Source organism: Heteronotia binoei, chromosome 14, assembly GCF_032191835.1.
Source record: "Heteronotia binoei isolate CCM8104 ecotype False Entrance Well chromosome 14, APGP_CSIRO_Hbin_v1, whole genome shotgun sequence".
NCBI lineage: Eukaryota > Metazoa > Chordata > Lepidosauria > Squamata > Gekkonidae > Heteronotia > Heteronotia binoei.
In genome coordinates, this window is record NC_083236.1 from 21,896,340 (window position 1) to 21,912,281 (window position 15,942).

The following is a 15,942-nucleotide window of genomic DNA, read 5'->3' on the forward strand; positions in this document are numbered from 1 at the left end:
GGGTTCCCCCTCTTCCTTCCCACCTGCCTTGTCCATTGAATAGGAGGTGCAGCTGCATAACAATCCCTGAATTAGGAGAGCGGGCAGCCAGCCAGCCACCAGGAGCTCTGCCACACCCCCAGCAGCCCTCATTAACCCCTGGAGAAGCCTGCACCACCCTTTCTCCACTTCTTATGTGATTTTGGGTGGTGGGTGGCTTGCTGGCCTTTTGACTGGGGAAGGGGTGGTGGCCCAGGAGAGCCCCAGGTGAGCCCCAGGTGAGCGAGGCCTGCTTGGGCTGGCTGGATTTCTAGCCAGCCCAAGCAGGCCTCACTTGCCCAAGGCTCTCCTTTCTTGCATCGGGTTGCTTTTGGCTGGGGAGGGGCATATGCTAATGAGCTCCACCACCTATTTTTCTACAAAACGACCCCTGGTTAACAGTCATGTGCGGACTGGGGCACAAGCAGAGAGAATTTGCAGGCTGGAAAGGGGTGCTTAAATTCTCCCCCTACTTGTCAGCATTTCCCCACAACCCCTCTCTCCAGTCTCCCCCTTCTTTCTGGTCTTGGTGTTGGGTTGGGGAAAACAGGAAAAAAATGCGTGGGAGAGGAAGAAGGATTAGCCACTGGGTGAGAAGTTAACCACTCCTCTATGGCTAATGAGTCTCAAATGCCCCCTCCCAGCATAGAATCATAGAGTTGGAAGGAACCTCTGGGATCATCTAGTCCAAACCTTTGCACAATGTGGGGTTGCCAGCTCTGGGTTGGGATATGCTTGGAGATTTTGGGGGTGAAGCCTGGGAAGGGTAGGATTTGGGTAGGGGCAGGACCTCAGCAGGGTCTAATGCCATACAGTCTTCCCTCCAGAGCAGCCATTTTCTGCGGTCTGTCTGGAGATCCTGGCTGTTTGGAGATTAGTTGTAATAGTGGGAGTTCTCCAGTTGTCAGTTGGAGGCTGGCAACCCCGGGGAAACCCTGGGATTGGGACCTTCCTCTTTGCTTAGTCACTCATGAGTGTCTCTGTCCTGGATGTCATCTTGAGTGTCATCTTTCTGAATGCCCCGGCCTGTAGAATCCTCCCCTTCATCTGGATCTCCAAGGCGTTGGTCTGTTTCCTGTCACATTAGCAGCTGCATTCAGACATTGACAAACTCTATTTAAGCAGAGTTTTGCCAGCACTGGGCTTTTCTCCTGTGTCTTCTCCTGCTTGTGCCCACCCCCACCCCCCGTCCTGTTCCCATCCCTCTGCTCCTCTACTGGGTGGAGCTGAATGGGAAATACGATCCAGTTTCAATTTGTCAGGATGTCCAAATGCAGGCATCTCTGCAAACTGGTTTGTCTGCCCCGCCCCCCTTCTCCCTGGGATTTAATGGAGGTTTAGAATCTTGGTGGAGGTGGGGGGGGGGGAGAGAAACTCCTCTTTGCCACAGCATTTGAACCCAGTTCTCAGCAAACCAGAGCGTGAGCAGACCAGGGTCTTCTCTCCAGCTGCACAGTCTAGAGAAGGTACCAGAGGAACGTTGCAGCCCAGCAAAGCAGTTGGGATTGTGACCAGTGCCGACAGCCTTTGGGGTGACTTGGATTATTGATGGTGGCTCAGTGGTAGAGTATTTGCTTGGTAAGCAGAAAGTCCCAGGTTCAATCCCCGGCATCTCCAATTAAAAAGGGTCCAGGCAAGTAGGAGACTTGAGACCCTGGAGAGCCGCTGCCAGCCTGAGTAGACAATACTGACTTTGATGGACCGAGGGGGGTCTGATTCAGTAGAAGGCAGCTTCATATGTTCATGTTCATACCTGACTGTGGTGGGAAGTGCTCTCAAGTCACAGCTGATTTATGGCAACCCAGGAGGGTTTTCAAAGCAAGAGATGTTCAGAGGTGGTTTCCCAGTGCCTGCCTCTGCATCATGACCCTGGTATTCCTTGGAGGTCTCCCATCTAAATACTGTCTGGGGCTGACCCTGCTTAGCTTCTGGGCTATCCAGGTCGGGGCTGGATTACTAATCTAAAGTGTGGTAAATAACATTTTAAAAGAGACATTTCATCCCGTAGCCAGTTTTCATGCATGCATTTAGATCAACAGCTTGCTGCAGGACAACAGGTTACATAAGGGAGTTAAGGAAGGAATTTTGCAGCTTTCACATTGCATTTCACAGTTGATCCTTATAGGTGTATTACCGATTTTGCTCAAATGTATGTTGCTTTGTGCAGCCAATTCAGTAGGGTGGGGTAATAATCCGTTAGGCACAAAGTCCTATTATCGCATATCAAACGGTATACTTCGTAATTCCAAATGGCTCAGGAGACCTGGGGCTCCCTCAAAGTCTGTTGACAGCTCCAGGACTTCCAGATTTAAAGGAGGGACCAGGGCTTTACTGTTTGGGCAGCTAATTCCCTAGCTGACTGGGAAGGGCCAAGGGGGTCCACTATTTAAGAGGCTTCCTGCCCTTCTCACCCAGGTTCAAGGTTCCAAATTAACATTGTCAATCAAGATTAGCCAACTAGTCCTGGTTGCATTAGGATCTGGGAGACCCAGGTTCGAATTCCTGCACTGTCATTGCAGGTCACTGAATAATCTGTAAAAAAAATCACTATAAACTCACCGGGTAAGCTGTAAAAATCACAGCTGAGGTGACTGAGGGAGAGAACCCCTTTAATTTCTATTACTTCTCTACAGAGCATATGTTTTTGTTTACATCTCATGAGAACGTTCTCAAGAAATAAGTGTTCTCCTTCCACTGTACCTCAGAAATGGTTTCCACTGCAAAAGGCACATGAGTTGGAGATTTGCCCTGGAGTCAGAACCACAACTGGGATGGCCCCACCACAGGGCCTGATGGAGCGGCCTGACTTGATTTCCATTTCATCATGCTGTGTGCCAACAATGATTTCTTGAAGCCTGAAGTGGAAAACAAAATTGAAAGCATAAAAACATATGCAGATGAAATCTTGAGTGGGAAACGCTTTTGCCAGCTCTCGGCAACTTATGTATGCTCAAAAATATTTACTTAGGAATTCTTAATTAAATAAACCATCCAGTAGTGAGATCCTATTTCAGATGTGTCACTGTGTCACCACAAAATATGCTGCCGGTTCTTTTTCACAAAGATTCCATTATGAGGCTTTTTGTCGGTCATTATGAAGTAAATTTTCAGTGCCGTGTGAAAGGATTTGGGTTGAGCAGGTCCCCTTCTGCTGGTGGGACATTTCTTCATTCCACACCTAGTATAAATTCTTCATCCTTGGTGACCGAGGGTTTTGATCAGGGATGGCCAAACTTTCTTAATGTAAGAGCCACACAAAATAAACGTCAGATTTTGAGAGCCACAAGACATGAATGTCAGATGTTTAAAGAAAGGAAGGGAGGGAGGGAGGGAGGAAGGAAGGAAGGAAGGAAGGAAGGAAGGAAGGAAGGAAGGAAGGAAGGAAGGAAGGAAGGAAGGAAGGAAGGAAGGAAGGAAGGAAGGAAAATAGATGGGGACGGAGAGATGGCAAGAAAGCAACTTAAACCTTAAGTGCATTCTCCAAGCTGCTGGCTGGCCTGGCTTGGAGAAGTGATTTAAAGAGACATATGCTCCAAGCCAGGGTTTTGAGAGCCGCACAATATGTGTGAAAGAGCCATATGTGGCTCCACAGCTGCAGTTTGGACACCCCTGGTTTTGACCGACAGTGGTAAGACCCCAGTACTCCACCAATGGCCCTATATATGCAGATTTTGAAGACAGAGAAGAATTCTGGCCTGGCAAACTATTAGGGCTGATTTACCTGATACAAAATCCTCATGGCCTTCACAAGTCCTTTGTGCCCATGCATGCACCAGGAGTTATGCCCTTCTGAGGTAGGCAGAGGCCATATTCTGCCTTGGGTTGCCATCCTCCAGGTGGCAGATGGAGATCTCCTAGGATTAGAACAACAGATCTTCAGGTGATAGAGATCAGTTCATCTGCAAAAATTGGCTGCTTTGGAAGATGGCCTCTACAGCAGGAGTGGCCAATGGTAGCTCTCCAGATGTTTTTGCCTACAACTCCCATCTGCTCCAGCCAGCATGACCAATGGCTGGGGCTGATGGGAGTTGTAGGCAAAAAACATCTGGAGAGCTACCGTTGGCCACCCCTGCTTGATTGTATTATACTCTATTGAAGTCCCTCCCCTCCCAGTTTGGAGAGCCAGTTTGGTGTAGTGGTTAAGTGTGCGGACTTTTATCTGGGAGAACCGGGTTTGATTCCCCACTCCTCCACTTGCACCTGCTAGAATGGCCTTGGGTCAGCCATAGCTCTGGCAGAGGTTGTCCTTGAAAGGGCAGCTGCTGTGAGAGCCCTCTCCAGCCCCACCCACCTCACAGGGTGTCTGTTGTGGGGGAGGAAGGTGAAGGAGATTGTGAGCCGCTCTGAGACTCTTTGGAGTGGAGGGCGGGATATAAATCCAATATCTTCTTCTTCTTCTTCCCCAAACCCCACCCTCCTCAGGCTCCGCCCTCAAAATCTTCAGGTATTTCCCAACCTGGAGCTGGCAGTCCTATGCCTCCCCCCCCGCAGCTGTTTTTGTAAACTGAAATGTCCCATGGAGCTGGTCTCTGCTCTGCCTGGAGATTTGTATGGAACCATCATCACATGCCCGTTTCTCACTGAAGCTAACAGCAGCTCCACTGGGCATTTCCAGTTTGCAAAAATGGTGTGTGTGTGGTGGGGGGATGGGGGAAGGCTGAAACCCCTTCCCCATGCATGCTACAGCTGCAATCAGAATACAGCCCGTGTGCATCTGTGAGGCACAAGTGTGGTGACACAGAAGTCTTATGAGGGCCACAAGGACTTTGTGTTTTGTGAATCTGCCCAGCAAAGCTGCCACACCCTGAGTTGTCCATTGAGACCTGATCTGTATACTCTGACCTGCAGCAGATCTCCATGGCTGGAAATAGATGTTTCACTCAGCTGGATTGGTAGAGATGCCCACCTCCATGTGGCACCTGGGGCTCTCCTGCTGTTACAGTCAGTCTCCAGATGACCAAGATCAGTTCCCCTGGAGAAAATGGCTTCTTTGGAGGGTGGACCTAATGGCATTGTATGCTGCTGAAGTCCTTCCCCTCCACGAACTCTGCCCTTTCTGGGCTCCACCCCCACAATCTCCAGGAGTTTCCTGACCAAGAGGTGGCAGCCCTATGGGCTGGGGAAGAACTTTCTGTCACTTCTCTATTTGGCTGGTGTCTCTTGTTATAGAATACGGAATGGAAAGCACCAGGTGATTGACAGCACCATCCTCAGTGGAATTACCCAAGGCTTCTAAGAGGAGCCACGTGGGGCAAAGTGGTAAAGCTGCATTACTCCAGTCCAAGCTTTCCTCACAACCTGCGTTCAATCCCGGCAGAAGCTGGGTTCAGGTAGCTGGCTCATGGTTGACTCAGCCTTCCATCCTTCTGAGGTTGGTAAAATGAGTACCCAGCTTGCTGAGGGTAAAGCGTAGATGACTGGGGAAGGCAATGGCAAACCACCCCGTAAAAAGTCTGCCAAGAAAACGTCATGATGTGACATCACCTCATGGGTTGGTAACAATTCAGTGCTTGCACAGGGGACTACCTTTGCTTTTTAAGACTTCTAAGGCTTCATTGGGCTTAGAAGGATAAAAGTTTGCTAGAGCTGTTCAAGCCACTTCCAGCCATCTCATAATATTTCTCCCACTCCTAAAGCTCCCTGCATCACAGCCAATGCAGTATATCAGGGAAGAGACCACGGCTAGAATCCTTCTGCCTGTCGAGCTAGCTTTTAGAAGAAGAAGACTGCAGATTTATACCCCACCCTTCTCTGAATCAGAGACTCAGAGTGGCTCACAATCTCCTTTATCTTCTTCCCCCATAACAGACACCCTGTGAGGTGGGTGGGGCTGAGAGGGCTCTCACAGCAGCTGCCCTTTCAAGGACAATTCCTGCAACAGCTATGGCTAACCCAAGGCCATTCCAGCAGCTGTAAGTGAAGGAATAGGGAATCAAACCCAGTTCTCCCAGATAAGAGTCCACACACACTTAACCACTACACCAAATTGGCTCTCTGAGCAGAGATTTAATGTGCAGAGATTTAAAATAAAGAAAGAAAACAGGGAACAGATACATGAAGGTTTCTTACATTGAGTCAGACCATCAATCCACTGAACCTGGTACTGTCTGCTTTGACTGGCAGTTCCTCTCCAGGGTCTCAGACGGAGGTCTGTCCTACCATCTCCTGCCTGATCTTTTTAACTGTAGATGCCAGAGACTGAACCTGGAACTTTTTATATTCCAAAAAGACACTTTGTGGCCAGCCACAGCCTTTCCCCTTTCAAACATACAATTTCCACAAATAAACTGTGGAGTGGAACATTTGTGACAGAAATGCACCCTGCAATACCTGAGATTGTTTAACTTGGCTATTACAGAATGAGAATGACTAAACCTGCAACGTCCCAACCTTCCCTTTTAGGTCAGCTTCTGTTTGCAACACGAACAGTGCCGCCCTGTGCAGTGTTACCCCCACTCTAAGCTCACGGATTTTAATGAGTTTTGACTTGAGTAACTCTGGATTGTAATGTGTGAAGCTTGTGGGGCAGGAGAGAAATCACTCCTGAGGAAACTGGGCAGTCTTTATCAGCCACTCATTCTTATTGAGTGGCCCTGCGCATTTTACCCAGAAGAGCATGGGCTGGAGTGTTTTCACAGTGCAATGGGGTCACACGCCATGCCATGCCATTCAGGGTTTCCTGTGATTAAAAAAAAACAACCCAGAGATATTTCACCATAAAGAAAAATTAAACAAACAGCAATACCCAATATATAGCATGTTAATCTGTTCTTAGCTGTTACAAAGCAAAACACTCTCAAATCTGAGTACAGATGTAGCGCAGTTTGCCAAGACTCAAATGTGCAACGGATCCTATTAGAATGTGTGACAAATGAAATGAGGAAGCCCACAAGGAACAGCTTAAGAAGAAGCCTGAAATTCTGCCGGGCATATTTATTTAATACAGAATTATCCAAACCTCGGTCTCATGACTCAGCATTTCTGCTGGCCGTAAATTGCAGCAACAATTTAAGAGCTAAAAATGGAGCTGGAGGGTGGATTGGAAAGAAGGTTGAGCGGCAGGGAGATGAAGAAGGTGACTTTTTGTAGGACTCTTTTAAAAAAGAAATGGAATAATGTGTGTGTATGGCTTTTTTATAGAAAAAGCCCAGCAGGAACTCATTTGCATATTAAGCCAACCCCCCCTGACATCACTACTGTTTCACACAGGAATTGTAGGAATTCATTTGCATATTAGGCCACACCCCCTGACACCAAGCCAGCCAGAATTGTGTTCCTGTGTGTTCCTGCTAAAAAAAGCCCTCTCTTTCTCTCTCTCTCTGTGTATGTATGTAACTGATATATTCTAAATCTGTTTCGAAATCAAGAAAATATTGACTCATTTAATAAGATCACTGGGAGCTTACCTGTGATTCCCAAGGCCAAGTTAAAATAAGTTAAGGCCATTTAGTGCTGCCCTAAGTAGGGTTGACTCCAGTGGACTTTGAAGGGTGTAACAAGCATACTCTAGATCAGGGGTGTCAAATGTATGGTCCTCTGGGAGTAGTCTATCTGGGCCCAGAAACCTTAATGGAAAATCCATTCCGCATTTTCCTTGCCACTTTGTCTGTGCTACAATGTGTTTCAATAAAGCAGTTTCACTTTCCAGCATTTGTATGGTCAGTTGGAGCTGCTGCTTGCTGGAGTTATCTCCTTGCAAATCCAGGGCTGATGTTTTGAGCCAGCTTGTCTCTGCTGAATGGACCTTAGAACTGGTGCTAAGTGAGTACTGTAATGTGGGAACCCACAGTCAAAGGGTGATATTTTACAGGGAACTTTGTCAGCCTTGGAGCTTCAAAGGGTAAGGACAGGAGGGGAGAAAGGGGGGGAGACAAGAGCCATGGGACTGATTAAAGCCCTGGGTGGGCTAGTTGTAACCCGTGTGCCATAAATTTGACACCCCTTAGGGTTCTGGAAGTTGTCTTTGTTGTTTGTTCCACTCTATCTCAGTTGCAGATTATTTAAAATTATCTCCCTGTGTCCATTACTATGCACTACCAAAAAAGAAAGCAGTCTAATAATACGTAAGTGTGCTTTTGCCTCATCCATTCTTGCAAAGAAAGGATTTACTATTATGCAGCCCAAGCCACCTCTGCTCCCTTTTGACATGATTGCTGAATGCCTTTCCAACTTGCCATTTCTGAGTGCAGTCATACACGAGTGGAAGGAACTGATGACCTGGATCCTTGTTATGAGACAAAAATTGCCTTGGTCAACTTGTTGGATGATCTACACCATTCTAGTGTGGGCTGATTCACGAAGTCCACATGGGGTGTGTATGGCCCCCTTAAGGACTTTGGATCAGACATATTCCTGGAGTTCCAGGCTGGGAAGTCAGTTTCCAGGTGCCCAGGGGCTGATTTGGGTCAGAAGCCTGGGATGCCCACTCAGACACATCATTGTGGCTTCTAGGAACCACCACCTCAAGGAAGATAAGCCTCGTGAGTAAGCAGCAGAGAGAGCAGCTCATAAACACCATAGCCACTCTGTTGCTTACCCACTTGGCTGTCGCTGCCAATGCCTTTAGGAAGCCTGTTGCCCAGAGGGATAGGAACAGGCAAGTAAGCAGCAGTGCCCTGTGGAGTGGAGGAATGGACAGTGTATTGATATTACCCTTTCCCCTCCAATACCAGGAGCTGCCCCAGCAACAGGCTGCAGGTGTTCATGGGAGCCAGCTGACCATCTGGACCATGCTCTAAAGATCAAGAGGCAGGGCTTTTTTTGTAGCAGGAGCTGATTTGCATATTAGGCCACACCTCCCTGATGTAGCCAATCCTCCAAGAGCTTGCAGGGCTCTTCTTACAGGGCCTACTGTAAGCTCTTGGAGGATTGGCTACATCAGGGAGGTGTGGCCTATTATGCAAAGGACTTCCCTGCTACAAAAAAGCCCTGTCAAGATGTCCCCATGAATTATTACCAGGAATAAAGGGGGAACTGGCAAAGCTGTCTAAAGTCAGGTGGTTGAGCTCTGCATCTTAAAAAGGACCCTATAGTGTTTGTACTTCTAGCTTTTTGTTAGCATTTGCGTTTTGAGCAAACTGAACGTAGATTTGTTGGGCCGAACAAAAACTGAACTTCAGCTCTGTTTGAATGACAGCTGCCTTCCCTGCCACACGTCTCTCAGGCTCTGCCTTGCCTGAATCTCCACATTCCGTTGTGGTTTAGTGCGTGAGCCATCTTGAAGTGTGCTCCATTGGCATTCATTGTTAAGAGAGTCGATTGGCAAATATTATTTTTGTACTAAGTTAGTCACTGAGGCAGGCATTGCAGCAATGCTTTGGAATCCGATCTGATTGTTATCAAAGATTAACATTTATTTTCCTGCTGATCTCGAAAATTATGCCCAAGGATCAGAGCTGGAGGCGTTATCTGGGGCAGCAAGCTAACTCTAGGCCAGAGGGTAACTTTTGAACCAGAGAAGTCTCAAGCTGCCATCCTCCAGACAACATACATCACTATGCAGTCCACTTTCCAAAGCAGCCGTTTTCTCCAGGAGAAGTGAAATAAATGTTTAAAATAAATATTTATTTCACTTCTCCTGGAGAAAATACCTGATTTGGTAGGTGGATTTCATAGTTTTATACCCTACCAAGGACACTCCTCTCCCTTAACTCCACTCTCCCAGGCTCTACCCCCAAATCTCCTGATATTGCTAAACCGGGAGTTGGCAACCCTAGCAGAAGTCCCCAATTCAGACTCGTCTATGTCATGAACTTTTTGGTGGCTTCAGGCAAGCCAGTGAGCTCTGACTTGGGATCAGTGGCTCCATTGGTTTCAGACCCGCAAGTTCAAGGGGCTATAAAAGGAAGATGGAAGGGGCTGTGACTCAGTGGTAGAGCATCTGCTTGGCACGCAGAAGACCCCAGGTTCAATCCCTGCCATCTCCAGTGAAAAGATCTGGCAGCAGGTGATTGAAAGACCGTTACCTGAGACCTCAGAGAGCCGCTGACAGTCTAAGTAGACAATACTGACCCTGATGGACCAATGTCTGATTCATTATAAAACAGCTTCATGTGTGTTTGTGTGAAGGTGTGGCCCAGATCCCACTTCAGTCAACAACAGGGCTCCCAGGTTTTTGACCTGGACTGCAACCCCCGATTTGTGACTTGCTGAGCTGTATGCAAAAGCTTGAACAAAATTACAAATGCTTTGATTACAATGTTGGCAAAATGTGCCTTTACACATTCTACGTGTTTTAGAGTTTCATTTTTTTAGAACTGTTCCAAACCATTTTCCAGAACAGGGAGGGGAGGGGGGGGGAACCCAAACCTGACTCTGAAATGTTTGCTTCCCGGCTGCTATTAATCATTCAGCACCTCATGTGTATAATAATGAGCGCAAATGTCGGTCTAATAGTCATTCTCTGCTGCTTCTTTCCTTTATGTTGCGGTTTCAAACTCAGAGGCTTGTCCTGGCTTGAAAGTGTTCTCCATCCAGGTGGAGCCAGTCTCCATTTAACTCAATGGACACTTCAACCATCATCTCCAAAATCCCCTAAAATCTTTAATGTCTGTTTCCTCACTTCCTGGTTTGATGGCAGACAGAGGCTAGAAGTGCCAGCATTCTGTGAAAGGGATTGCACATGTGGTAACTGGGCCGAGTGAAACCGGGCATTACCGAAAGTCATGCAAGGTTTCCAGCCCAATTGCCAGACCAAAGAGGTTGGGATAAGTGTCTGTAATTATAGGCGCTCCTTCCAACCCTTTTGCTTGTGGCCCGTTGCCTTGTCCGGCATGGTATGCTATCAAGGAAATGGAATTAATGGCCTCCATTAGCTCTAACGCTTCTTTTCTGCTTCTCTGCAGAGCTTTGTCATCTGTGGTGGCTTTAGGAGCAAACATCATTTGCAACAAAATCCCAGGGTTGGCCCCTCGGCAACGAGCAATCTGCCAGAGCCGTCCTGATGCCATCATAGTGATCGGAGAAGGGGCTCAGATGGGAATCAATGAATGCCAGTACCAGTTCCGATATGGCAGGTGGAACTGCTCAGCACTGGGAGAGAAAACAGTCTTCGGACAAGAGCTTCGAGTAGGTAAGAGATTTGTTAATCTAAAATCGAATACAAACAGCTATGGCCATTTGCCTTTTGGTCTGTCCCAGAGTCATGTACATTCAACATCTGCTTCTGGGGCAGCTAGCAGCACTGCATGCACAGCTAGGGGTGCCAACCTCCAGGTGGGGCCTGAAAGCCTCCTGCTTTTACAGCTGATCTCCAGACTACAAAGATCAGTTCCTAGGGTTGCTGGGTCTCGCCTGGCTGCTGGTGGGGGGACTTCCCTCATGTACATGAAGTGTGCACAGCACAATGACATCACCCAGAAGTGATGTCATCACACTGGGACACTCTGGTATTTTGGTTAAAAAAATCTATGGCACCATAGAGGTTTTTTTTAACCAAAATACTACAGTGTCCCCTCCGTGATGCGCCCAGCGTGATTGTGTCACTTCCAGGTGATGTCATTTCACTGGGCATGTTAGGTGCTGATGGAGCTCTTCGGGAGTGGAGTTCCCCCCACCAGCCAATCCTCTGCTGGCAAGTTGGAGGCCCCAAAATTGGGGAAAATCCCGCCTTCAGGAGGTTGGGAACTCTATCAGTTCCCCTGAAAAAAAATGGCTACTTTGGAGGGTGGATTCTCTGTCATTGTAATGCAGTCCGAGCTCTCTGCTCACGACCTGAGTTTGATCCCAGCAGAAGCTGGGTTCAGGTAGCTGGCTCAAGGCTGACTCAGCCTTCCATCCTTCTGAGGTCAGTAAAATGAGTACCCAGCTTGCTGGGGAGAAAGTGTAGATGACTGGGGAAGGCAATGGCAAACCACCCCGTTAAAAAGTCTGCCATGAAAACATCTGATGCGACATCACCCCTGAGTCGGAAACTACTGTTGTTTGCACAGGGGACTACCTTTACCTAATTTTTTTAGAACATTGGCAGATAATTATTTTGATAGATGCAAGTTCAGGCAGTTCAAGGGTATATAGAATGGAGCCTGTGCAAGCTAGAGATTTCAAAGTCATAGAGGACCTCCTCTGGACACTCTTCTACATGCCCTCCAAGTTCCACCACTCCATTGTTTTGAAGTTGTGTAAACAATTAGACTGAGCAGAGACAGCCTGTCCGGAAATGTATCCATTCACAAACTGGCACAAATCTCCACAATCAGCTTGAAATTTCTTGGAAAGTTCATGCTGGTTGACCTGCTATGAACTTCACTTTGTGACCCATGAACCCACCAAAATTAATCACAAACTTTAGTTCATGAGCCTGTTCATTCCCTACCCATTATGCATTGTATTTGTCTCTTTTGCTTCTGTCTCCTCTACAAAAAGCACAAGGCAGCATGTGAGGGCTCCCGTTTTATCCTCATCATATCCAATATGAACACCCCATCCACTAGGGTTATGTGATCCCAGCACTTTTGAGTCCCATTGACTTCAATGAAGGAAGTGCTTAAGAACATAAGAGAAGCCATGTTGGATCAGGCCAATGGCCCATCCAGTCCAACACTCTGTGTCACACAGTGGCCAAATTTTTTTATATATATACACACACACACACACACACACACACACTGTTGCTAATAGCCACTGATGGACCTCTGCTCCATATTTTTAACTAAACCCCTCTTGAAGGTGGCCATGCTTGTGGCCGCCACCACCTCCTGTGCTTAATTGTCCTTCACCAAAATAAACAAAACTTAGATGTGCAAGTTGGATCTTCATTGGACTGTACTCCTAAATTTTCCACTAAACATTTGTGGAAAGCCATTAAAAAAAAACTGGGGGAGGGGTCTGTTCAGAGAACGCATCTGAATTTTTTTTTAAATCAAAAGACTTTTAAAATAAGTCTAGTAAAATTTCAGAGCAGCATTCCGAACATTGGTAAACTCATGAGAAGCAAACTTCTATATGATATTAAGACCACATTGGCACTATCAAGTGGTTTTGGATGGCTTATCACACAGCTTGGGGAACCCGTGAGTTTGGAATGGATTGAAGTCCTAACTAACAGGGAAATGGACCATGTTAACTGGAAGGAAGTGGTCTTCGTATTCAAATAGTTATGCTCCCAAGTGAACAGTTAATGTCAGCTTTATCTATGTAAAAGGGTTGGGCATGTAACAAAATATTCATAAAGTTCATGAACTTGTTCGGTGAACCTGAAGAGCTTCCAGAAACTTCTGATTCTGATTGATGTGGTGTTTGTTGGGTTTTTATGGATTAAACCAAATTCAGACTAAACATGTCAATTTCAGCTGTGTTTTGCTTTGAGACTGGCGGTTCATTTGAAGCAGAAGGTTAATTATAGAGATATGAAACCAGAGGAACAATAATAGATGGGAAAACAGAATCGTGAACACCTTCTGGCTAAGTCAAATGGAATACATGATTCTCAAAGCTGTATTTTCCAACAAGAAAATGTTACAGAAGAATGATTACAGGATTAAAGCAAGGAACCTTCTGCTTTTGTGATTATGGGTTTGCCTTAAGTCAGAGATTTAATTCAGTGGCAGAACGCATACTGGACATCTGTTCTAGCTTCAATATTTGGTTCTAGGTTCAGTTCTCCATATCTCCAGTCACAGAAGAATGGCATGCATGACAGGCCAATAATGGCATTTGCATAGCTGCAGAATCAAAACCCAGTAATGCCTATTTTACTTTTAGCCGCATGGAAGAATTTCTTACAGACATATGATTAATTGACCTCAGAAATCTTCCTCACTGCTCCCTTGGGTGGTACTGAATAGTTGGATCCTTTCTCATCTTTCATCTTTCACATCTCATCTAGTACGTGTTTGTGTTTGGGAAGGGGGTGGCACTTCAGCCCCTGCCTCTATCCTTCCTGATCTTTACAGCCAGTTCTGCATAAAAATTAATGTAAGAAAAGCAATTACCTCTGTGATCTACTGCACTGCATGGCAAATACATTTTCTATTGCAAGGGTGACAAACATATGGCCCGTGTCATTTCAGTCTAATGCTTTTATATTGTTGTTGTTTTATTATTATGAATTGTGAGCCGTCCTGAGCCTGCTTAGGCAGGGAGGGCGGGATATAAATGAATAAACTAAACTAAACTGCAGGGCTTCTATTCAATCTGCGAGCAACTGGCTCCCATCTGCTTCCTTCATCACAGCTCCCTTTTGCCAAGCTCTCTTTCCTGCTTCCTGCTTTCCAGAGGAGAGAAAGAAAGCCAAGCCTCCCTTCCCTGGATTGGCTGAGTGCTTCTCTCCATCCTTTGGGAAAGAAGTGAGGGAGGAGAAAGGGGAGAGAAAGAGAGAGTCCCTTGGCAGTTTTAAGACCAACAACATTTTATTCCAGGTATAAGCTTTCATGTGCAAGCACACTTCTTCAGAGGGAGGGGGGAGGGAGAAGGAGTGAAAGATCCAGAGAGAGAGAGAGAGAGTGACCGATTTCGCACACAGCTTACCCTGCGGTCACGCTCCTCTTCTCTGCACAGTGTCCGTCGGATTTCCCACTATCTGCACCGGAGTTACAGGAAGTGCCGTGGCTTTCGCATAGCAAACGTAAACCGGGTTTTAGTGGTTCATGTTTGCTACGCGAAAGCCGCGACACTTTCTGTAACTCCGGTGCAGATAGTGGGAAATCCGATGGACGCTGCGCAGAGAAGAGGAACGTGACTGCGGGGTAAGCTGTGTGCAAAATTGGAAAGAGAGAGATCCCACTTTACATTTCTAACAGACTGGGGTGGGGGGTGGGAAAGAAACCTAACAGCACAGGTTGCAATCTTTATTATTGGAAAGGAGCAAGAGTCCAGTAGCACCTTAACAACTCACAAAATCTGTGGCAGGGCATGAGCTTTCATGAGTTACTGCTCACTTCCTCAGATACAGCTAGAATGTGATCTATGTGTCCTTGGAGAGTGAAGTGATTTCAAATGCCAAGTGACAATAGCAGGCATTGGTAATGAGAGAGGAAACCTAGATTTCAGTTCAGTCCAGGAGGATGCATTGTCTTGAGCTTCATAATCAGTTGCAATTCAGCAGCCTCTCTTTCTAATCTCCCTTTGAAATTCTTTTGTAAGAGAACTGCTATTCTTAGGTCAGCAACTGAATGTCCTGGAAAGTTTAAATGTTCCCACATTGGGTTTGAATGTCGTGGGTTCCAATAGCAGTAGAAAGAATAAGAGTCCAGTAGTACCTTTATGACTAACAAAATTTGTGGTAGAGTATTATGTACTAGTATCAGCCCCATGGCGCAGAGTGGTAAAGTTGCAGTACTGCAGTCCTAAGCTCTGCTCACAGCCTGAGTTTGATCCTGGCAGAAGCTGGGTTCAGGTAGCTGGCTCAAGGTTGACTCAGCCTTCCATCCTTCCGAGGTTGGTAAAATGAGTACCCAGCTTGCCGGGGGGAAAGTGTAGATGACTGGGGAAGGCAATGGCAAACCACCCCATAAAAAAGTCAGCCATGAAAACATCGTGATGCGACGTCATCCAATGGGTCGGAAATGACTGGTGCTTGCACAGGGGACTACCTTTACCATTATTATGTACTGGGTTTGTTACATAGGCAGACACTTGACTTAGTGATCAGCTCATTTTATTAGTGAATTCAGGAAACACATGCATAAACACTCAGGCCTCAGCAAATATACCCAAACTCCGCCCACTTCCCAAACAATTGGAGGGTTTAACCTTTCCTGGACACAACACAGGGTATGAACTTTTGTGAATAACTGCTCACTTTAGACTTATTTTTGTTTATTCTTTGCATTCCCCTGGACCGATTGAATCTTCCTGGACCAAACTGAGACATAGGTTTCCTGTTTCATTACCAATGCTGATATCTCCATGCCTGTTCCCCCTCTGTGTATCACACCTAATCCAATCAAACCTGCTATTGCCATTTGGCATCTGAAATAATCTTTA

At 46.5% G+C, this 15,942-nt stretch overlaps 1 protein-coding gene across 2 annotated transcripts in view; it reads left to right on the plus strand.

The window, feature by feature from the left end:
• Positions 1-15,942, plus strand: part of WNT7B (Wnt family member 7B) — a 145,995-nt gene that overhangs the window by 94,730 nt on the left and 35,323 nt on the right. For both annotated transcript variants that reach the window (XM_060254235.1, XM_060254234.1), the window contains exon 2: positions 10,863-11,089. In XM_060254235.1, the coding sequence (XP_060110218.1) occupies positions 10,863-11,089 (227 nt within the window). The remainder of the gene's footprint in view (positions 1-10,862; positions 11,090-15,942) is intronic.